The 24,088-nt window shown below is 40.6% G+C and overlaps 1 protein-coding gene across 2 annotated transcripts in view; it reads right to left on the bottom strand.

The window, feature by feature from the left end:
• Positions 1-24,088, bottom strand: part of clip1b (CAP-GLY domain containing linker protein 1b) — a 46,584-nt gene that overhangs the window by 3,492 nt on the left and 19,004 nt on the right. For both annotated transcript variants that reach the window (XM_078161841.1, XM_078161842.1), the window contains 8 exons: positions 22,929-23,090; positions 22,603-22,698; positions 20,582-20,639; positions 20,385-20,470; positions 17,449-17,523; positions 8,543-8,649; positions 833-878; positions 566-609 (listed from right to left, as the gene is read on the bottom strand). In XM_078161841.1, coding sequence (XP_078017967.1) covers positions 566-609; positions 833-878; positions 8,543-8,649; positions 17,449-17,523; positions 20,385-20,470; positions 20,582-20,639; positions 22,603-22,698; positions 22,929-23,090 — 674 coding nt within the window. The remainder of the gene's footprint in view (positions 1-565; positions 610-832; positions 879-8,542; positions 8,650-17,448; positions 17,524-20,384; positions 20,471-20,581; positions 20,640-22,602; positions 22,699-22,928; positions 23,091-24,088) is intronic.

The following is a 24,088-nucleotide window of genomic DNA, read 5'->3' as shown; positions in this document are numbered from 1 at the left end:
AATGGAGTCTGGCTTTGAAGAGAGCAAAGATAATGGCTTCAGTTCCCATTTAGAAACTGCTGTCTGACGGCAAGATAAAGCAGTGAAAATATTCTAAATATAGCGTACGCTTAAATGGATATCGATGTATTTAGGTGGCCAAATATATTATGTTGCTGACCCCTCCACAGCAGTACACTGCTTAGCTTCTGTGTTGGACTCCTGCCTGTTTCACCGAACTAGGGGCATGCTGACTGCCATCTACTGTAGGTAACACAGTGGCTATGGAGAAGTACCTCATACAACCCCACTTAAAAAAATCCAAACTATCCCTTTAAAAGGTGCTGGCTATTATGAGCCAGTGAATAATCTTGCCAGAGGTGGAGGAATACTTAATAACCATTAACTTAACTGTCTCTCAGTTAATAGAGAGCTGTAATTATTAATTAAATCACATAAATTAAAAAAATAGAGTATTTTTTCTGATTACATTGAAGCCAGAGTTCATCAGATTGTGTTAAAACATCAGAACTTGACAGAAATAAAGCGTACACACATATAACTAACACATTTCCTGGTTTCTTACCTGGTTTTCATGTCTGGCTGTTGACTGTTACGCTCCTCATTGTGCTGAGAAGCAAACACACACACAAATATAGAGGCATTTAAATAGAAGCTAAACCCGTCTGAGCTTTAAGAGTTCAGTCACAGCAGGAAGTAAATCCTCACGATGCCAAAACCTATTAATCAAATCGCCGTTTCTGACTTAACAAAACCCTGATCTATATAACAGGATGAAGGAAATCGTTCATATGTTTAATAAAATAATATACAGTTTTAGAAAGGTCAGTACCTCCTCAAGATGCTGAGACTTCTGGGAGGCCAGCTTCAGCTCCTCACTGAGGGGGGAGGAGACAGAAAGGAGAGGTGACACACTTTAAAGTGCTGCAGTGAAGGAGCAGAGTGTGTGATGGTATATCTGTGTCACCATCACTGCTCTCTGCTTAAATCTGGTGTGGAGCCAGATGTGTTCACATCTGTTAAACACACACACACACACACAGACCACAAGAGAATCCAGTGTTTCACCTGGTTTGATTTTGGGTGCAAAAATTTAGTTATTACAGACTTGATTATGAGCTGTTAAGTGAGTGAGTGATAAACATTGCTCTATGAAATGTGTGACTTGAAGACTAGAGCTGCCCCCAAATTTTCCTAGTCGACCTACAGTTGTCATTTAGGGCCATTAGTCGACGAGTCGCCCTCATGTTTCTGATGTTAGTTTAATGATTAAATGATACATACGTAATACAAACCGTACTAATGAACCTTCATTAATATAGGCCTATATTTTATCTACAAGCGCACGTCACACACTGAGCGAGCCGCCTGTTAATGACGCTGTGGGCTAATGGGCATGTAGCTACTTCCATGTTTCAGATGATGCGTCATGTTTGTAGTCGACCAATGAAGATGAGTTTACATATCACCTTGGGTTCGTCCTTCACCTTCTCAAAATGATCCCACACTTTGGATTTCCTGCCCGACATGTTATTAACTAGCCTGTGGAATAACCGCAGGTACCAGCCCTGGAAATTAACCTGACGAGAACACTTCCTGTGTCTGTCCTTTCAAAGTAAAGTCACACCTGCTCCAGTCATATAGGTTTGGATTTATTTTGACAAGGTGCAGCTCCTAGTAGAGTTTCACTTTTGTTTTTGTTTTTCCTGCAACGAAGCAACCAGTGAAATCTTGCCGACTAATGACCTTTCTGGTCGTCTAACGTTTAATCGACTATTGGGGCGCCCCTAACAAGAGTTTGGCTGGTTAGGTATGACACCTCGCGAGTGTTGCAGGAATTACGTTCTGTCATCAACGCTAGTGCTGTCACCTTAAGTTTGCTATTTCGGTGGAAAATTTCCAACTGCACTTTCCTTGTGCGGCCCTCAATCAAAACTTTGAACACCCCTGCTATAAAGTCTTGTTTAAACATCCAGCAGATACAGAGCAACATTAGCATCATTTGGAGTCTGAAGGTGAGGTCCATCAGTCATTCTTTCTTTTATCTCTGTCTTTGGTCTCCACCAACTCCTCAGGAAAATATCTGTCTCTCGCTGCTAAATGTTCCACGATGTACATCTGGTTTTTGAGGGGTTTGTTTGCTGAAAACAACGGCCTACAGAGTCAGATGACAATTCTCTGTGGGTTCATCACTACGATCAAGCCCTTTTTACATCGCACAAAAGTAACTTCATTCATTGTCAGTATAAAAATAAAATACGATAATCCTTTATTTGTCCCATAGCAGGGAAATCTGCAACAAAATATTGACTGTTGCAACTTTAAAGCACCCCAAGGTTACTGAAAAATAAATCTAGGATTTATTTCAGTCACTTATGTTCTCAGCATTTTAAAAGCAACAAAATGTCAAAAAAGAAATCAGTTAAACTTAAAACACTCTGAACATTCAATAGTAAAAGAACCGTATGGACCTGACTTACACTGATATAATCTACAGACTCAAAAGCCATCTGTTAGTCCATATCTGCTGCTACTACACCCTCCTACTTTAAACATCTTAAAGGATTTGACAGCTTTAAAACCCACAGTTTCAGTGGTTTATACGCTCTGCAGTGCTGAGATTCAGCAGTGATACAGTATGCATACATGCACGAGAGAGAAATACCATCAGAATATTATAAAAGTGATGCTGTAATCTGAGCATGAGATCAGATTTAGACCCAGAGACAGCTGCACAGACTGTGCTGTCTGGGAATTGATCAGTCTGGATATTTGTCGATGCTGGAGCCGAACGATTTGCTGAAGAAATTGAAATTAGCTCCATGTGGGTCATTCTTAGGATTTGTGTCAAAGGAAGAAGCTATGTGTGACGAATGGCTCGGTCTGAGCACCAGCTGGGGAAATGTTTAGCTGCCTGCTGTATAATCACATCGGCCAAGGGAGGAGTTGAAGGGAAACTACACTTTAAAATAAATATGGTTTATTACACAGACTTTGTAAATAAAACATCACTGCTGTCTCTGTCACTTGTTTTCTCCATCAGGGTGTAAACAGAAACAGATTTGACAGAGAGTGAAGCAGCTGAGGCTCAGCTTCTGCAATCTAACTTGGGGAAATTGTTTCCTGCGTCATCAATGATTTAATAGTTTACTACTGTAGTTTTATGCTTCATGTTTCACCAAAGAGAACTGAAAAGGAAAAACAGATAAATAAAATTTCTACCAAAACACATGGAAGAAAACTACATGAAATCTTAAAGCTGCATTAATAAGTTTCTGTGTGTTTGAACACTTAAGTCCAGAAAAAATATCAGTTTTTGGATGGATTGCAAATAAGTTATGTGCAGACATTCATGCTCTCAAGAAGATGAATCCTGATGACTGTCTGATCCCGATATTTACTCTAGCGCCACCAAGAGGTTGATATTTGTGTTTTAGAGATATATCTCAAAAACTATCAGATAAATAGCCTTGAAATTCGGCTTTAACATTCATGCCCTTAAACAGCTTTATTTAATTCCTTAGCTTAACATGAAGACAAAATACTATTTTTTCAACACTTAGTTTTGACGAAATACCTGCAAAACTGATCCTAATCCCATCATCCTGAACGGTGCTTTGTGTTTAGCACTAATTAGCGAATTTTAGTATGCTAACAGGCTAAATTAAGATGGTGGACATTCCTGCAAAACATCACGATGTCACTAATGTCACTGTGAGCATGTTAGCATGTTGCTGTTAGCATGTAGCTCAAAGCACCGTCGTGTGAATATGCAGGCTCACAGAGCTGCTAGCATTGGCTGTAGACTCTAAAGCTGTGTCCGACATTCCATGCTAACATGCTATTCAGTGCCCTTAAACAGTGTGTGAATTTTTTAGCATATCCGTAACCTTATGCAAACTATTTCCCATGAAATATGACAGTACGCAAACACTGGACACTGCAGCGACATAAATATCTCACAGTGCAACGCTGTCGAGGAAAACGTTCATAATGATCAGCGAGCAGGACAAGACTCTGTAACGTCAATAACGCTTCACTTTAAGCGTAAATATGTGAGAAGTGTTAGAGTGTGTCTTAAACCGCATACTTCCATAAGCACACTTCAAAGTAGTCTACTGTGTAAATGTAAGACAGCTACCTGTTTTAGCCACTAGGAGGTGCTGTTGTGCTGTCTATTTCGCAAAAAACATGGCAGCTCACACTGTTTGTCCCTGGCAGGACACCTTAGCTTTGACATTTGCTCTGCTTAGGACGCCATGTTTTTCAAAGTTTACTTTCCCTTGTCCTGTGAGGTGAGCATTGTGTCAGCGTCCTGCATTATGTTGGTCATTTATTCCTTTCAGATTGATTCAGTCGTATTTAGTTTAACTTGACAGTTTTGTTTATTTTTATTTGATGCATTTTTTTAATGTTAATTACTGTTTGAGTAGGAGATTTATTTCTTTAAAAAAGTTCACTTTCTCTTGCCCTGCATGGTTGAGGATTTTGTTGAGGATGTGATGCCAGCAGCAGAGATGTTACTGAGAGTTACTGTGAAATAAAACACAGTCAAGGTCTCAACTACAATTTCAAATCCTGCATCTGCACCATGTACTTCTTGCGTGGGGCACTAATTTCAGCAGGGTAGTGTTCCAAACAACAGCTGACAACAGCTTTTTAAAAAATCTTTTAAACTATGTCTTCTCCTTCTTTGTCTCCTTTTTAAACGGCGAATTAACAAATGGACGTTAGAGCAATATCGCCAACATTTGACCGCTATCTCCACCCACACATAAACCAAACCAAACAGGCCACAACGTCAATGCCGATTAAAATGTGCCACGATAGCTCGGAGCAAGTTAGCTAGCAAGCTAACAGTAGCTTCCACTACATCACAAAGACGGCGACCATTGAGGGTGAGAAGTGTCCGTCATTCCTTACTCAACTTTTGGACCATTTTGAGTGCGGCAGTAATACACTACATTTTCCCGTACTATGCAGTGTGAACATCCTTGTGCACTTAAAATATGACACTTTAAGTTTCACTTTACTAGACGTAATATAGGTTTTAAATTATTTCTAAATTGCCATAAGAGCTGAGGTTGGCAAGAGTTACCATGGTTACACGTCTCCAACTGGCAAGGAGGCTCTCAGGAAGTAACGTGGTAATTACAGCTCTGTTCATCCGAAACGATGCATATTACTGTTTATTTACACGAAAGTATGATGACATATTGGACATGTAGTGCACATGTGATTTTGGACGCAGCGTTAGTCTTATTTAATCATGATTTGTAAACGACGACTCTTTGTCACGGTGAAATAAAGCCTGTATTTACACGGCAACAACACATTTTTGATATTAACTGCTGTATTTAACAGACAAACCGATCACAGTTTGACCTACAGTAGCACCGAAACAGAACAATAAAAAACCTGAGCTGTGGTGCTTACAGCTGCTCTCTCAGATGCCACAAAAGCCACATTGATTCCACACCAGCACACACACACACACAACGTGACACACACACACACACACACACACAAAACACACACTGATGTCACAGTGAGAGTAGCGGCCATGTTGGAGCCAGGCGGTCCTAGGAGGAGAGACGGAGGGATTACATAACAGCAGCAGACTGAGGAAGGATGGAGGAACACATTGTTGAGATGAGACAGGACGGAGGTGGAGGGAAGGAAACTGTGACAGAGCCACAGACGTGTCAAACATGAGGCCTCTTTGAGCTTTAACATTATTTAGGCTCATATAGAGAAGCAGACGCTCCGTAAAGAGGATGAAGCTGCGTTTGTTCCACTGTATCTAAAGATATTTGTTGACATCTCCATCTGCTCCTCCTACAGGACGCTACATATTGATGACTACAATTCAGCCAGTTAGATCCATCTGGAGCTCTGACATCACAGCTCGGGGCCTCTGATGACTCAGGGGAGGTGTGGCAGGATGATGTAAAGACTCATAAACACCACATACTTCAACACACACACACACACACACACACACACACACGGTCTATAAATAGACCTCAACATCAGCCTGGAGATCCAGCACAAACACAACAAAGTAAAATAAAAACACATCGTTAAGCGCTGGAGTATTTTTACTCTGCATCAAAAACACAGAAGCATCAAAGTCGTTGATAATAAATTTTGCTGAGTCATGTTTTGCTCTTCTGTCCTCAGAGGTTTTAAAGGACCAAAATAATGCTTTTTCATGTTTTCATTTAGTCCATTTTGCAAAGACATGGTGCTGTTTCACAAGTCTGAATGCATTTTCTAATCACGCCACGAGACAGTGCACAATTTAGGTCCCGCCCACACAGGAGGGGAAACAATTCATCGCTCTCCACTGACTTTGCATTGCATGAAGTTGCCTCCTTGTTACTTACGTCTGCTAGCAAACAACAGAAAAGTGTCTTAAAGCTGCTGTCTAATGCGATGCACTACCAACATGGCAAAAATTCCTAAGTTTTATAAGCTGCCAAACAGAAAACTGAGCCTTTAGGAGGAGAAAAGTGGATATTATATTCAGGATGTGGCTAACTGTCATGAAGCAGAAGCTATATAAAAAAGTTACAGGCGTGAATTTGGCCAAACAAACTCTTATACACAGGTTGAAGCTAACTAAGCTATGTAATGACTGATTTTGATCTTTGTTAGGTTAAATAATGATCTTATCTTATCTGATGATTCCATTAAATAGTTGTAAATATTAAGGTATGTCACTTCTGGGCATTCAGTGGAATTACTTCTCAAAGATAAGCCAGGTGAGGAGAAGAGGAGACTGAGACAGACGGACAACACTGAGTTTGTCAAGGTACCTTTTCCTCTCTGGTAGATGGAAGGTGCTAAAATAATCCTCTGACATGCTGAAATCTGATGTTTTTAGCTAACTCCAAGTGTTTTGTTAGCTTTTCAGCCTGAGGTTGCACATTGTTATTCCGACTGTTTTCCCCTCCAGTAAGCGTGGTTTTCAGATTGTGACGTTCTGTCTCTGTGGATCCATTTGCTTTCATTCATTCATTCATAACCAATGAGATGTACACTAAGCTAAGTGAGAGCCTGTGTCCACATGGTGTTTTTTTATCTCAGCGCCAGCATCTTTTTTCAGTTGTCCTCAGTGAAGAGAGGGCTTTTTTGTGCGGCCGCACTGAGCGCTTTAAGTTGAATATTTCTGAACTTTTCAAAAAGGCACCAGTGACATCACGGCTGCTTCTTTAGCTAAGCTACTGTCTGCTGTCCCAACAAAGACAGAAAAGCTTATTTTTTGGGAGCAGATCAGCCAGTGGACACTGATTGTTGCTGGTGAGTCTTGTGCTTTTATCACTTGCTTGAAGTTACCTGTGTCAACCCTCTGTTAATGTAGCGTTATGTTAGCTACTGGGCTAATGCTAGTGTCAAGATATTAGTGTCATAGAAGCAAAACCCACACACAGCATGTCATTAATATAAGCACCAGCATGAAGTGCTCCTCAGCGCCCTGCCACCACTTTGCTGCTAAAAAAACAAAACGCTAGGTGGACGCACGCTCTAAGGAAAGCAATAAGTTATACAACTAATCACTTTTACTGCTGAGTAATTAATAAAGTAATGTCATGACTTGTGACTCATGTGGAATGAGTGCTTGATCACAGTTTTTGAGTAACTTGCCAGACACCGATCTTTGTTAAGTTTAAAGATAAGCTTTTGTTCTGCAAAAACATTTCTGTGCACACACAAGTATTTTTTCTTTTTCCTTTCTTTTACATCTGTTTTCTCACGAAGGAATGTAAATGTTTATAAACCTTAGATATTACTGCTGCACTGCAAATTGAGCATCTTGGAATAAAACAAATCTTAAATAAAAACACGTGTGACAGAAACTGATGGAGACTCCAAGCATCTGACTTGGTTTTGAATCCATTCAGAAATCGAATGCAAACTAAACGTTACCAGAAATGTACTTATATAATGTGCATTAAATAATGTATTAAGTGTAATGTAAAATGTAAGTATATGTGATCTGTAGTTAAGGATCTTCAACTTGATTGATGTACAACATTTTTACGACGACACTGAGGACTCATGGTTTAAATATTTTTATGTGGAAGCCATAACACTCAAGAGGTTTTTCTTTTTTTGCTGTGATAATGAGTGTTGTGCATTGTACTCCACTCTGCCATCATATCCATAATCACATAATAGCACCCTCTGGCTTAATTATGGGCTTTACACAACAATTTATGGCGTATTTACAAGTGGAGGCATCTCTGTGGAGCGCTGCAGATGGAGCCTCGTTAATACCACATTTGACATTTGCAGCATAGAGACAGTTTTCACATGTTTATCTAAACGTCTAAATGCAATTAAATCGAGCCACATTTTCACAGCGCTTCTTTGTGCTGAATCAAGAGCTCGGAGAAATGCAGAGTGGATTTTTAATCATTTGTTCATACCCTCAGGACACATTAACCACACCAGTCTAATGAACTGGCTGGCTGGGGGTCACCTTTACAGGACACACACGGCAGGAAAAAACACATTAGTTATCACGAGTACTCACATTTCCTTGCAGAGGACTCCGATGCGCTGCGTTTCCGAGCTGCTGCGCTCCTTCGACAGACTGAGCTCCTCCTGGTATTTGGAGTTCTGCTGTTTTAAAGCCTCGAGCTGAAGAGGAACAGACACAGAGAAGAATAAATGCACTCCACTTCACAACAATAAAAAGACATCACGGGAGGTATAATGTGTCGTTGTTTCCCATCTTAATTATACATTTACAGCTGATAGGTTGGATTGGCTTTATTTCTCCAGGGGTGGTGGGGTGATTTTAACATCACCTGTGCTGCTCAGTGACTTTAATCCCATCTGGAGCGTGGATGTGGTTTAATTTCTCCTCCTCACTCCAGTAATAAGAACAGCTGCAATTACTGACTGTTGAATCCCGTCCAGAGCGACGGCCTCGTGTTTTAACGAGGATCTTGTGAGTATGTTTCCACATGAGGAGCTGCTTGTCCTCCTACTTTATTTATCTCTTAATGAGGTCAGTGTTAAAGGCATACTATGCAGGAGATTCTTAAAGAACAATGCATATACTCACACAGCAGTAATCCCTCTCAATCATCACTTATGACCCACCCTCAATGTGTTGGCGTATCTTTCTGCAGAGATTTTTCTGTATTTTCTTATTTTCTGTGATAGGATGTTTATGGGCGTGTACTCCCACAGTGCTCAGGTGAGGTCAGGGCTTTACAAAAAGGAAGTGACCACGTAATAGAAGGCAACCAAGAGAAACAGTGCCGAAAAACACAAATACAGCGAGGTGAAACATTTAATGAGAGTGTATCTGGGAAACCTTTACAGCCTTTGTTACCTTATTAGCCAAGTGGAAGTCCCCAACACCTCCTCCACACACTCTATGGGTAAGTGAAGTCCTTAACTTAACTGCATAATGAACGGCTCCCTGAGGAAACTTCGCATGATGTGGGAATCCTTTTTTGAGTATGTAGAAGAGCTAGACTTTACATTCCTGTATGATTGATCATCTATTTTACAGACATTAAATGTGACGTGACAGGCAGTTGTCCGACCAACAACCACTATATTATGTTTTAGTATTTCATGTGATTTTTATCACCATGCACGTATTTTCACACATTTTTATATTTTAATTTTACTACTATGTTGTTTTGTTCTTTGTCTTGTTCGGGGTGCTGATTTAGTTTGTAGTATTTGTCTTGTCTCAGTCCTGTCTTGGCTTCACATCGTTCTTGTTTTACTTACTACTTACTTTTTTGTTGTGTCATTATTGGATTGACCAAATATTTTTGTGCTCTCTGTCTGCTTTATTTGGAAAATCCCAATAAACAGATTTTGGGGGGGGGGGAGTGAAACTGGGGTTGGCTTTACTTTCACTAGTGAACTGTTAACAAAGAGTAACTGACAATCCTGCAGAGTATACCTTAAAAATTTGAAATGAAGTTAAGCCAGAAATGTTTTTGCAAGCTCTAGCAAATGTTTGAAACTGTTGCTTGAAAAATTACTCAAGCAACTGAGCAATTATTGATGTAGTAGCTGAGTAGGACATCATAGAAGCTTATGATGGCCACCATGAACCAGGAGGTCCCTGGTTGGAGTCTGATTAGTAGTGTGATTAAGCTATTAGTTGTAAAAAATTAAATTAATCTCCAACTCTTGAGTAATTTTTTGAGGAAAAAGGTAAATATTCTGTTATTTCAGCTTCTTAAAAGTGAATATTTTCTAGTTTATTTAATCCTCTATGCGAGTAGACTGAACATCTTTGGGTTGTGGACAAAACAAGAAATACTAACACGTCGTCTTTGTCTTTGGAAAACACTGATCAAATTTTTTTCCACCATTTTCTGACATTTTATTGACCAAACAACTCCTCAATTAATTAATGAAATTAATAAATACAGACATTACCTGATCAGAAACTGTGAAAAAAATGTAAGGAAATAATTTGAGTGTGTGAGTGTATGATGTGTTTGTCTGTGTATTGTATGTTATTTTAGTTTCAAACGGTTGTATTGTTGTTACGTGTTTCTTCAATCGTTTGTCATTAATATAAGAAAATGACAATAAACTGGGGGAAAAAATGAAATTAAAAGTTAGTGGCAGCTCTACTTGTCAGAAACTTTTCCTGTCATCTCTCCAATCCCCTTCCCCAAAATACTTTCTAAAAACCTGCTGATTCAATCTTTCTTTCAGCTCCACTATATGCCATAAACATATATTCAACATCATATTCCAGTTTAAGAGTTTCTGCATCAGAGGAAAAGCTGCCGCCAGACAAGAGGACTTCTGGGTCATTAAGAGTGAAACTGCAGTTAATTCTTAAAATACACAAAGCCTTGATGTATCTGCGATGAGTCAGCAGCGAGCAGAATGGGTTCAATCCACGTGAAACTAAAAATAAAATCCCCAGAGACGTCAGTGCCTTCAACTTCACCTCATGCAAACTTTTTAGCTCTCATTCAAGTCTGACAATCCAAAAAAAAACCCACATCTCATAAATCATCAAACTGGTTTTCAGACACGTGCAGCACCGCGGCTTTAAAATAGCAATAATCAATATTTAATTAACAAGTATGACTTTAAGATCAATGCTTCTGCTGCAGCTGGCTTCAGATAAAGTAAAACACCATGTGTCATGATGCACACTGTCTGCAGCATGTTTCTGTTTGCACATCAGCCGTGTTTTGGACGCCTTTCAGTGAGAGTATCTGACTTCTTAAACACCTCAGTATTTATCTACACCTCCAAAGTGAGATCTCGTCTGCAGAGCATGCCCACATACACGTGTAAACATACACAAATACACGCAAACATGCAGAATATACACATGTTATCTGCTGGGTCACAAGCACAGGCTACATCACGAGATCTCACATTAACATACATCATGAAATCTTGCATTTACACTGTGAAAAAGGATCATTCATGAGATCTAATTAGCCCAAATTAACACCATCTTCTCCTCATTACACTGACAGCAAAATGCACTTGTATCTGCTGCACTGATCAGGTTTGAATCCCCAGCTAAAAAGCAAAACCTACCTGGTAGCGAGGCGAGTAGATGTTACTGGAGTAACCCTGATGCAGAGCAGCTATGTCCATACCTGCACAGCTCTCCACTGCCGGAATTCAACCTCTGATCACCTGCTAAACGACAGCAGCGTTGTTGCTATGTCAGCCTCTCTCTACAGCATCACATGCACGCACTGAAACAAGCTGGGCATCAATAAACCATCAGCTCTCGTCCCCTGCTGTGCACGGCTGCGAGAGGGAAATGGAGAGCGTGTCGCTTCAGCAGCCTCGCTTTCTCTCTCTCTCAGTTGCATTAAAGACGCCGAGCACTTCCATTATGTAAGCGCGACAGGATAAATTCCTCCCAGACTCACACACCCCCCCAGCTCTCTGATGCTCACAGTCTTGTTCCTTTGCTCTCCAACACCATATGTGCACTCCTCTAAAAGATTCACCTTTCATTCACAGTGTGTAACATGAATCACAGCAAATACAAGAATCAGCTGGTGCCTGCAACCGTTTTGTTTTACAGTCGGAGGTCTGATAGAAACAACGAGCCATTCACACTGTCCCTCATACAGAGGCATCTGTGCCAAGACAACATAACAGCAACTAACAATTATTATCATTAGTAATTAATCGTTTGGTCTATAAAATGCCAGAAAATTGTGAAAAATGGTGATTACATTTATTGACATATTTAAACAGCTTCTCTTGTTTGACCGTTGCTCAAAAACCCACTGATATACAGTTTAACTATCAGTGCAGACTGAGAAACCAGCAAATAGCCACAACCGAAAAAGGTTTGTGGAATGACAAATAATGACAAATATTAATACCACGACTCGATAAATACTGGGTGCTGGACAGAAGAACAAACAACAATACAAAAACAGGTCCGCACACCAGAAACTGCTCCTTTTGGAAATTTCAATCTGATCACCACGTGTGACGTTTGAGGCGACAACACTTCATCAGACATGGACAAGATAAGGACACACAGCTTTATATGTACAACCAATGGCGGTCGCCAATCCCAGCTGACACTGGGTGAGAGGCGGGGTTCACCCTGGACAGGTCACCAGACTATCACAGGGCTGACACATAGAGACAGACAACCATTCACACTCACATTCACACCTACGGACAATTTAGAGTCACCAATTAACCTGCATGTCTTTGGACTGTGGGAGGAAGCTGGAGTACCTGGAGGAAACCCACGCTGACACAGGGAGAACATGTCAGAGCACCTGGAGGAAACCCACGCTGACACAGGGAGAACATGCAAACTCCACACAGAAGGGCTCCCACACCCTGGGTTCAAACCAGGAACCCTCTTGCTGTGAGGTGACAATGCAAACCACTGCACCACTGTGCTGCCTTAACCATGTTGTTTTCGACATATTTAATCAGCCCACTTTGGCTGACCATTACTCCAAAACCCAACTGTGTTCTATTTATCATAAAAATAAATCTGAATAAATCAGAAAACCAGCAAATAACCACAACTAGGGCTGGACGATATTTTTTCAGCTACATCTCGATACACGATATGTATCTTGATTTTGTAAGCACTTCATTAATGCTCAGACTTCTTATATTTCTTATGTTTACTCTCAGTCTATTGTTGTTTTATTCTTCTGATGTATATATTGTAGTTAAATTTTCACACTTACAGCCTCAGCACAGTGACGATATATATTTTATTTTAATATTTTAATTTTATATCTTAAGTACTAGTGTTAAACACTGCAGCATAATACACATTTTATTTCTATTTTAATGTATTCATTGCTTTATATTTACACACTTTTATTTCATACTCTTATTCTTTCTTCTTATAATTCTCTGTTCTGTACATTAGAGCAACTGTAATGAATCGTAATTTCCCCTCGGGGATCGATAAAGTATTTCTGATCCTGAAACACCCTCTCTGATGCCAAAAAGTTGTAGGGATGACTATCAGAAAATGTTATCACAATGGGGTTTTTGATCAATAATCATCAATGATGTGGATATAATGACTAAATGGGTTTAAGACAAGCATTAAAACAATAGATAGGTCTGATAAGTTCATAAATTTAAATCACTTGTCTGTAGTGCAGCCTTTAAAACCAGGGAAAAACACAATTTTTGCCACATCATGATACAACGATATCCAAAATCTAAGACGCTATATAGTCTCATATCTCGATAACGATATAATATCTTCATATTGCCCAACCCTAACCACTACTGACAGCTAATCAAGCCAACGAAGCCAAACAAAAATGTTGTGTAATGTTAAATATTAATACTACAAAACAAAAAGCATGTTTATATTCTGTCGCTGTCTCACTTGACTTTTAAATCCTACAGAAGATCAACTGAGAAGCTGCAACCAGGACATTTTCCTTGTCATCTCTTTACTGGCACTGTCTAAAAAAAGTCTTAAAAATTACACGATAATAATAATAATAATAACAATAACAATAATAATAATAATATTAACACTTAAACAATTAACTGGTTATCAGAATTGTTGCGGGCTGACTTTGATCAGTTAATCAACATATCGTTTCAGCTGTAGATCCAACAGATTTATAACAGCACAACACAAAAGGGCAGTCTCAAGTCAACCGAGCATTAACTAAAGCAATGCTGTGTGTCCAGCCAGGCATCTCACACACACACACACACACACACACACACTCTGACATGTGCACTATTACATCACAACTTACAGCAACACGGCTGAGTGGACAGAAGAAGCAGATGTAAGAGCATCCCTGCCGAATAAATTACGTGTGTGTGTGTGCGTGTGTTTGTTTTCCTCCATAGAGACGACACTCTCTCTTTACTGTAGCTGCAAAAATATTTTTAATTTTTGATGACATCATGCTGATCCCTTCAGTTTCCTTAAAGCATGTGTATTTAAAGTACGCTGAACAGTCCGTGGTTTGTTTCAATTCTGTTCTTTATGTTTGAGCTCAGCTACAACTATGGGCTGCAAATGACTACTGTTAAATAAATAAATAAATAAATAAACACCCTATCAGGTAACAGTTTATTTTAACCCCTTATTTATCATCTATAGACAGTATCATTAGTAGGGATGGCCGAGTACCTCATCATCTGTATTCATAGCTGTAGTCAAAATGGGCGGAGAGCTGTGTGGGTACATGAGACCCTAAAAAAGAGGCTGGATCATGGGGAGTACCACCAGTTGGTCCAGGAGCTTCTCCTCCATCATGGATGTTTACAGGCATATTTTAGGACGACTCAGGGGCAGTTTGACAACCTGCTGTCTATCATCAGGCCGTATAGCTCTGGGTATCCAGCAACCACTACCACCAGTTTCTCCTCCATTGTTTACCAACTGTAAACTTGTTGTTGTGACCACCACAGAAGCCCCGTCTCTCAAATCATCCCATTGGACGACGGGGAAAAGGCCCTTTTTGGCTCTGAGTTGAAGTTTTTTCAACTTGAGGAGTTCAGAGCACGTGAGGCACACAACAACGCAAAGAACAGTTACGTGCAGCGTACTGATTCGCTCAGCCCCTTGTTGCCTGTCTCGGGATTGCGAGCTCTGTACCTTGGTCAGAGTCAAACACCCGTATTCACCCGTATTCTTCAGATCGCACTCTTCTATCAAATACGCTACATTTTTTGTCTGTCCCTCGCACTCGCCTTAAGACACGTGGTGATTGAGCATATGCAGCTGTAGCACTTAAATTTTGGAATGCTCGGCCTGCTCCGTCACGATCTGCTAACTCTGTGGTTTTATTTTAAAGCCAGCTAAAGATGCACCTGTTTAGACAGGTGTTTGGGTAACTTGTATGTACCAGAGCTGGACTTTTTCAAATTTTGTGTATTGTTGTTGTGTAGTGTGAATTATTTTTTTTTTCTTGTGTGTGTGCACTGTGCAAATAGTTTTGCTAGTAGTGCACTTTTCACAACGTGGCTCACATGGTCATTGTATATTGCCCTTGTGAAGCACTTTGTGACCTATGTGTGCGAAAAGCGCTGTATAAATAAATTTTACTTGCTTAGTTACACACAGTGACAGGGCTAACTGTTAGCATCACAAGCTAATGTTACCCAACGGTTAATAACGGGTTTAACAACAGAGTTGACTGGTTTTGGTCTTGGTGTGAGAATGTTGGGAGCTCAGTGAATGTTGGCTCCTGCTGCTGTGTTAGCTCGTGCTAACAGGGCAAAAAGAGCAGAAGAAGAGCAACTCAGAGAGACCGCCTTTCAGAGCTCTGTCCAACTAATCACAATTCTACAGAAAACACTGAAATCCAAAATAATAGGCTCTAAATTCAAGATAGCATCACAACTATTTTTTTCCAATTTCCACTTGCCCTAAACCTACGCCCATAAACATCACAACATGCATCAAAATATTTTACAAAAGCGGCCATGACATCAGGCAGGCAAATGTATGAGACACAATACAAAACCTGTTGTGGGTAATGTTGAGATTAATTGCTCTTGTATAATTTTTCATTATTTTATATACATTATTTTGTATCATTCTCTATTTATCTGTACTCATTTCTTTCCTTGTTCTGCTGGGATCAGTAAAGGTTCATCTTATATTATCTATTCCACCTTGAATCATCCCCTCAAATCCTTGAATCAAAAGAACAGCAGGCAGAGGACTGTGTGTCATGTCGCAGCGCTGAAATGTAGTGCATGAAAAGGTTTATGTCATGGGATGATTAAAACAGATACGACCCAACAGAAAGCATGTTTATGTTCAGCCTCTAATCTCCTGCTTCCCTCGCTGTCATGAGACCGAACATCTGGAGCTGAACAACAGCTGGAGTCAGAGTGACAGTGGGAGAGAAAGAGGGCACCAGAGAGCTGCAGACTGAGTGAACGGCTGCAGGTGGAGCACAGTGAGACAAACAGCTTGGATCCAGTATGAGATGATAAAAATATCAAGTTACAGATGGAGGTGAGAGGGACGAGACGGGGAGAGTGAATGAGACACAGAGAGATGGTTCACAGTATTTCATGCGTGGCTGATTGAATGCGATGACCGGGACTTCCACAGTCACATGCGGTCAGTGTGAAAATCCTGATGTGAATACGTAATAAAACCCTGCAGGCTATAAATGCTAAACTTATGTATGTGCATGTGTGAATCCTTCCTGTCACGGGGCTGTGGACATATTAAAGTAATGCTGGAGCGGTGTGCACGAGGCTGCAGTCAGAGACATATTTATGAGTTTTTAACCTTTCCAAAACCAAAAAAAGGAGCAGGAGTGCAAGGAACTGCTTTAACAGTGTGTTTGTATGCTAAGCTACAAACGTTCAGAGGCCAAGAAGAATGTCATGAGCCAACGACAGTATTTTGTGGAGCTATATACTTTTTTAAAAAAAATTTTGGGGGGCTTTTTGACTTTATTATAGTGCTGCTGGAGAGAGACAGGAAAGTGGGTAATGTATGTAAGATAAGCAGGTGATGTTGCCTGGGACCTGTTAGCTTTAGCTTCGGTCTTTTAGCACTACAAAATGTATGTAGCCCTCAAGTGCATATTTAAGACTCTTTTGAACAAGTTTCCTGTTTTAAAATGAGTCAAACATTAAAAAGTCAGACTGAGACTCTTGGAGCTAACGTTAGCTTTTTTTGTTGGATAGCCACATGTGATAAAATCTGCTAGCGAGAGCTGTCATGGCTGGAAACGAGAAGCTGCTTTTGTTTAGGTCCATCTTAAATTCTGTCAAAGATTATTTTTAATTTTGTGTGGTAAATCTGACACTTTTATTGCCGTAACAGAATATGAGTTGAGAGTGTAAAAGAGAAGACGGCCAAGGAATTAAAATACGACTTATAGAATGACAGCATGGTGACTTCAGTGACAGTAGATGTTTACAGTCTTCTGCTGGAGCTGAATATTGCCACACATATTTTATGTGTCTGCTCACCTGTGTCTCCAGTGTCTTATTCTCATTGGTCAGCTGCTCAAGCGACCGCTCCGTCCTCTCTGACTTTTCAGTTGCCTGGAAAACAATAATAATATTCAGCTCCACATGGTATGGTAACAGACCGTGCAGGAAAAGCTTGTTTTCCTGAGAACACAAGATATTTGTTTTGCAACTGAGAGAAAACAGTTTTATTACTCCCTGATCTCGACATTATATTACACACCACCCAAACAACTTCAGCACTTAAAATACAGCATTCCCATAAATAGAGCGGAGTGCTCAGAGGTCATTAAAAATGTTGGCTAAAAAAGGAAAGAGAGCCTCCAGCTTGTTCAGCTGCTTCACTTTTACATCCATTTGTAACAAGTCACGTGAAGCAAGAGCAGAAAGCTCTGACTTTGGGGAGAGAGAACAAAACACTCTCCTGTAGCTGCTGCAAAATGTTAAAATGTTTTGTCTGCTGAGGTTTTAGATTAAGAAATATTAGAGCAGCAGAAAGAGTGGACTCTGTTTTAATATTCTGTTCATGTTAGTGCTGATGTTGCACGTGTTTGTATTCTGGGATAACCCAAAATCACAGTGTAAATGGAACTTCATTCATTCAACGCACCTTAAAATGAAAATCAAAGTTAATTTTATGTATGATGAGTATTTATGTTGTAAGTGTTTCAGTCTTAACATCAATATATATTTTGTTAAAAAAACATTCAGAATGAAGATTAGAGCCACATTTAAGAAAAAAAATTGATTTCAAGGTGATGGGGCACTGGCAGAAGTGGAGCGGTGTGGATCAGTGTAAAATTTTATTTATTTATTTTTTTTTAATTTTATATACTTTATTGATCCCCCTGAGGGGAAATTCAATTTTTGTCATTAACACACAGGTCCGAAAGACACACACACATGCACAAACAGGACCTGTACATGCACAAAGTGGAGAGATGTCAGAGTGGTCAGCCTTGGTCAGGTGCCCCGAGCGGTTGGGGGGTTCGGTGCCTTGCTCAGGGGCACCTCGGCAGTGCCCAGGAGGTGAACTGGCACCTCTCCAGCCACCAGTCCACGCTCCATATTTGGTCCGGACAGGGACTTGAACAGGCGACCCTGCGGTTCCCAACCCAAGTCCCTATGGACTGAGCTACTGCCGGCCCAAATGAATGAAAAATTTAAACAAAACGATTTTCCGGTGGTAACACAGTCTTAATCTGTGACTTCTTTATCCTAAAATTAAAGGTTTAATCTTGTAATATTTCGACTTTCGTCTCAAAGACTTCCGACTTTATTCTCGTAATATTATGACTTTTTTTTTCTTGTACATTTCCGACTTTGTTCTCATAGATTTACGACTTTATTCTCATAAAAATTATGGCTTTTCATCTCGTAGATTTAGGGCTTCATTCTTGCAGATTTACAACTTAATCCTCGTAAAATGATGGCTTTTCATCTTGTAGATTTATAACTTTACTCTCATAAATTTACGACTTTATTCTCGTATATTTCCGACTTTAGTCTTATGGATTTCCGACTTTGTTCTCATAGATTTACGACTTTATTCTCGTAAAAATTATGGCTTTTCATCTTGTAGATTTATGACTTTATTCTTGCAGATTTATTACTTTATTCACGTAATATTATGACTTTTATTCTCCTAGATTTACGACTTTTTTCTCAAACTCTATGATTGTTCTTCTTATACATGGCCCTCATCCTCCATCATACTTTAGTATTCCTACTTACTTACCTTTAAATGTCTACAGAGCAGGATTTCCCTAAAAAAAGTACAGACTCATAACAAAGTAATCCAACTCAATCATCATTTACGACCCACATGAAGTGTGTGGTGGTGCATTATTTTCTTCTTATTTTGCTGTGTTTGGGATGTTTCTGGGTACAGCGTGCAGGTAACGTTGGGACTTTATAAAAACAGGTAATGACCAGGTAGCAGCTGCACACATCCAAGAGGCAGCTACAACAAACATGGACACAACACAGACGAAATGCAAATATAGCAAAGTGGAGGAAGCTCGTTCTGAAACAAGAGTGAATCTGGGTTGAGCCCTGAAGGAGAGGATGGGATGAAGAAAGACACAAAGATGGCCTGTTTTCTGTTGGACAGGTCAGTGCTGGTGGTTAGCTTAGTTAGCTTGCTAAAACTAAATTCTTGCATAGTCCTTCTTCCACCATCACCTTTTCCACATAATTTCATCCTCATACATCCTTTACATTACTCTAATTAATAATTCTACAAACTCCTTTTCAGGCAGTGTTTTGGGCATTTGAACGCATCACGATGACAAGCAGCCACAGCTGATAGACTTCACAAAACTGTGATGCTTGAATAAAAAAAGGAGACTGCTGCGTCGACTTATCAAACTCAAATGGGAATGAGAGTAACGTGTGCATGTGTGTGTTAGTAATGTTTTAACAACATCACATTAGCCCGAGGCCGCAGTCAGCTTTAGAGTGGGAGAGCCTCACTAAGTCTGAATGAAAGCATGCTGGGAGATTATTTTAGGAGGGATTATTAAAGGAAAGGCTACTTCAAAGTCCCCAAACTTTTTTTTTTTTTAGTTGTGACATTTTCAGCACAACCAAGAATACCAGAAATAATTAACTGAAATCTGGTGACAGCCAGAAGCAGACAGAGCTGTCCTGGTGAGAATCAGTAAATGCCAACACGCTGATTCATCGTCCACATGCGGCGTTATCCGACTGTTCGCTGCAGTCAGAGCCGTGACTTCAGCTCTGCTCAGAGACAGCAAAGACGCTCTGTGTGCAGTGACATGAGGTTGAGATTTAATGTGACACTGATGTTTTTAAATGTGTTGTTATACCAGCATATCAGGGAGTATTCCAGCACCTAAAATCTGTAGTTAGGTGCAGCTGTTGAGTAAATGTACTCAGTTACATCCCAGCAGTGACTGCATGTGTGAACCTACCTCTGTCAGCTCTTTCTCTCTGCACTGATTCTCCTCTTTCAGGGTTTGGACCTCTTTCTTTGACTGCTCCACAATCTGCTCCAACTCTGTCAGAACACAGAAAGACGACATCAACTCGAACAGTCGTCTTCATGCAGACAAAATAAAACATCACACACTGTCTTAACAAAGTCAGCTGGGACACGTGCTGTGTTTACCTTGCATGGTCTTCGCTGTCCTCCTGTTCTCCTCCTCAGCTGTCTCGAGCGTTTGTCTCTGAAATGGAGAAACATCAGCGAGCTAATCACTCACATAGTAACATTCCTGTTCCTTGAGCTAACGATGACTGGGTCCAGAAAACATGCGAGGTTTGTGGATAAAATGCCTCTGTTAATGAGGCCACTTTCACAATGCCCACGAGCAAAACACCTCACAGGGGAAAATAAGACAAATAAGGTAAAAACTCAGTTACAAATCACACCCTAACAGATGTGAACTTATCAACCAAAATGTGTTTGAATAAACAACCAGAGGAGAGCTCTGATTCTTTGCCCAAGCCAACATGGGCCTGACCCAACCTGCAGGGCTGTAATTTTTCATTAGTTCCCTGGGCTCAAATCAGGTCAGGTTCCAGATGTTAAATTGATTTTTTTTTTTAATGAAACTGAAGTTCTCATGCATAGATGGAGTTTTAATGGACTGAATCAAGAGGGGAAGTGAGAGAAAGGGAGGGACTGCGACTGAGAGGGAAAGTGACAAAACAAGAGGAGAAGCTAGGGGAGAGAGAGAGAGTGTGCGTGAGAAAGGGACAAAAAACAAGAGAAAGAGGAAGAGACGGGGGCTCCAAGGCGATTTGGTTGGCAGTGTTTGCCTCTGCCTCCCCAGCAGCAGAAGAGATGTGTGACACATGCAGCAAAGAGAGGTGATCATCACCTGGGCGCTGCATCACCATAGACTGTCGTGCAACTTGAGGGGTGTAATCTGCTCTGCCTAACGTATCGTGCGCTAGACGACAGACTATTGAAATGAGGAAGAAATGGTGCGACGAAACTGTAATAAATGTTTTGAATTTTAAAAAATATAATATGTAGTTGTCTGCGGCAAAGCGATGTATTGCCCCCTCCAGGTTGGGGGAAGAGTTACTGCCTAAAGCGAAGGAGTCCAAGTATCTTGGGGTCTTGTTCACAAGTGAGGGTAGAATGGAGTGTGAGATGGATCAGCGGTTTGGTGCTGCTTCTGCAGTGATGCGGGCGCTGTGATGGTCTGGTGTGGTGAAGAGGGAGCTGAGCCGGAACGTGAAGCTTTCGATTTACTGGTCCATCTACGTCCCAACCCTCACCTATGGTCATGAGCTCTGGGTAGTGACTGAAAGAATGAGATCACAGATACAAGCTGACGAAATGAGTTTCCTCTGTAGGGTGTCTGGGCTCAGCCTTAGAGATAGGGGGAGGAGCTCAGAGTAGAGCCGCTGCTCCCTCGCATCGAAAGGGGTCAGTTGAGGTGGTTCAATATCTGATCAGGATCCTCCTGGGCGCCTCCTGTTAGAGGTGTTCTGGGCACGTCCCACTGGTAGGAGGCCCCGGGGCAGACCCAGAACACACTGGAGGGATTACATATCTCATCTGGTCTGGGAACACCTTGGGGTTCTCCAGGAGGAGCTGGGAAGCGTTGCTGGGGAGAGGGACGTCTGGGGTGCTTTGCTTTGCCTGCTGCCCCTGTGACCCAGGCCTCGGATGAGAGGACAAAAATGGAAGGATGGATGGAAATATGTGGGCTAAGATATAATTGTTTTATATTTTACAGCAGGCCCCAGCTCAGGCCCAAAACTGCTCCCGTGGTTCGGGGCTCAGGTCAAGCTTGGACAGAAACTGTGCGGGCTCACGTTGGGTCAGGCCTGATTTTTTGGGCCTGATCAGAGCTCTAAACCAGAATCACTTTTCTGTAAAAGTCAGACCTTGTAGCATTTCTGTCACACTTCTAGAGCTGAAACAATTACTGGATTCATTGATTTGCTGATCAACATAAAAAAAATTCAACTATTTTAATTAATATATTTGTAATTACTTTATGATTCAAGCTGTTTTATTAGCAAAAAAGTCATGTTTTTTGGGCAGTTTTGTGTTTCTAACTCTACATGTGAGATTCCCCTGACTTGATTCTCATCATGAGTTGGAGTCTCAACATGATCTTTCCTCTGTTTATTTGTGATTATTAAGCTCTGAGTTTCCTCCTCTCTCACCAGGCCGGTCAGTTCCTCTTCCAGAGAGCTCTTATCTTGCTGCACAGACTGAAGCTCCTTCTGTTTGCTCTCCACGTCTACACTCAGCTCGCTGATCTGTTGGGGACACACAGTATAGACCATAAAGTCTACATATGTACATCTGAGCAGAGCCATAAATTATGCATCGTCACAGCAGCTCAAACAAATTGCACATAAAAAGGAACATGTGACTATTTACATTTGGGACTAAAGGACAGGTTGTAAATTATATGATGATGATAATGATGAATAATACATTTTACAGGTGGGGAGTATCATAAAGCTGCTGCTCAGACTCCACAAACCTTCTTCTCCTGAGCCTGTGCCTGGGCCTTGAGGCTGCTGATCTGCTGCTGGGACAGAGACGCAGCGTCCTCCTTCTGCTGGGACGCCCGCAGCCGCAGCTGGAGGTCGGCCACCTCCCTCTCCAGCTCCATGATCCTGGAGCGCTCAGACACTGTGGCCACCTGCAGCGGAGGGTGTAGGAAAGGAGACATGAAGACAGAGAACGAGGAGACAGGAGAGGTGACAGAGCAGAGCAGTGGTGGAAACAGTAGACTTGGGCTGATCAGTGTAAAACAAATATGACCTTTAACACTATTATATCAGAGATGTGGGATTAAACTGTGTCAAAATAACTTTGAATTGGTAAAGTTTTCAGCCACAGTGACGTATTTTGATTCACCGTGATTATCATCGGGCTGCAACCAATAATTATTTTCACTTTTTATTATTTTTTGGTATTAGATTTGTCTATAACATCGAAAAATAGTGAAAAATGGACGTGAAAGAGTCCAAAATGACATCTTCACATTTTTGGTTTTGATCCAAAACCAAAAGATATTTAATTTACAATAAATAAATGAATGAATAAAGCTGGAACCAGATTTTTTTTTGGCAACTTAACTTCACAAAAATATCAGTTAAATACCTTAACGAGTAGTTCATTATCAAAATCAGTGAATCGACAAATAGTTTCAGCTCTAAATTTACTAATCTCATTGCCTCATATCTCTTTTATATTATCTTACCTTACTGAAGTATTTATGCAAATACCTTCAATTATTTACTTTCATTACCTGTCATAGTCAGAATTACACAGTTCCAGTTTAATAAGACATTAAAACCCTTCATAACCTAACAAAGAATTTGTGTTTTTACTTGTCAAATAATTGGAAATCACTGGTTAAGTTTGGATCTTTATGTAAACCCAATGAGGTAAATAAAGTTTCCTACTTTGAGCACAGAATAACCCTATTTATTTGTGACTCCTGAACATTTCAGTGTATTAAAAAAGCAGCAAACTAAGGGACACAGCTGTATCTAGATAGTTTAGTCTCATTTGGAAAGACTGATGTCAAAAACAGAGTTCTGCTGAATAAACCTTCAGTAACATCGTCACTTTCTTACCAAACATTTTATTGATGCCTGTGGAGGGACCCCAATCTGAGAGGGTATATTTTCA

The sequence above is a fragment of the Epinephelus lanceolatus genome, chromosome 19 (assembly GCF_041903045.1).
Source record: "Epinephelus lanceolatus isolate andai-2023 chromosome 19, ASM4190304v1, whole genome shotgun sequence".
In the NCBI taxonomy this organism is placed as follows: domain Eukaryota; kingdom Metazoa; phylum Chordata; class Actinopteri; order Perciformes; family Serranidae; genus Epinephelus; species Epinephelus lanceolatus.
Note: the sequence above shows the minus strand (reverse complement) of the source record. Positions and strands in the feature narration are given on the sequence as shown.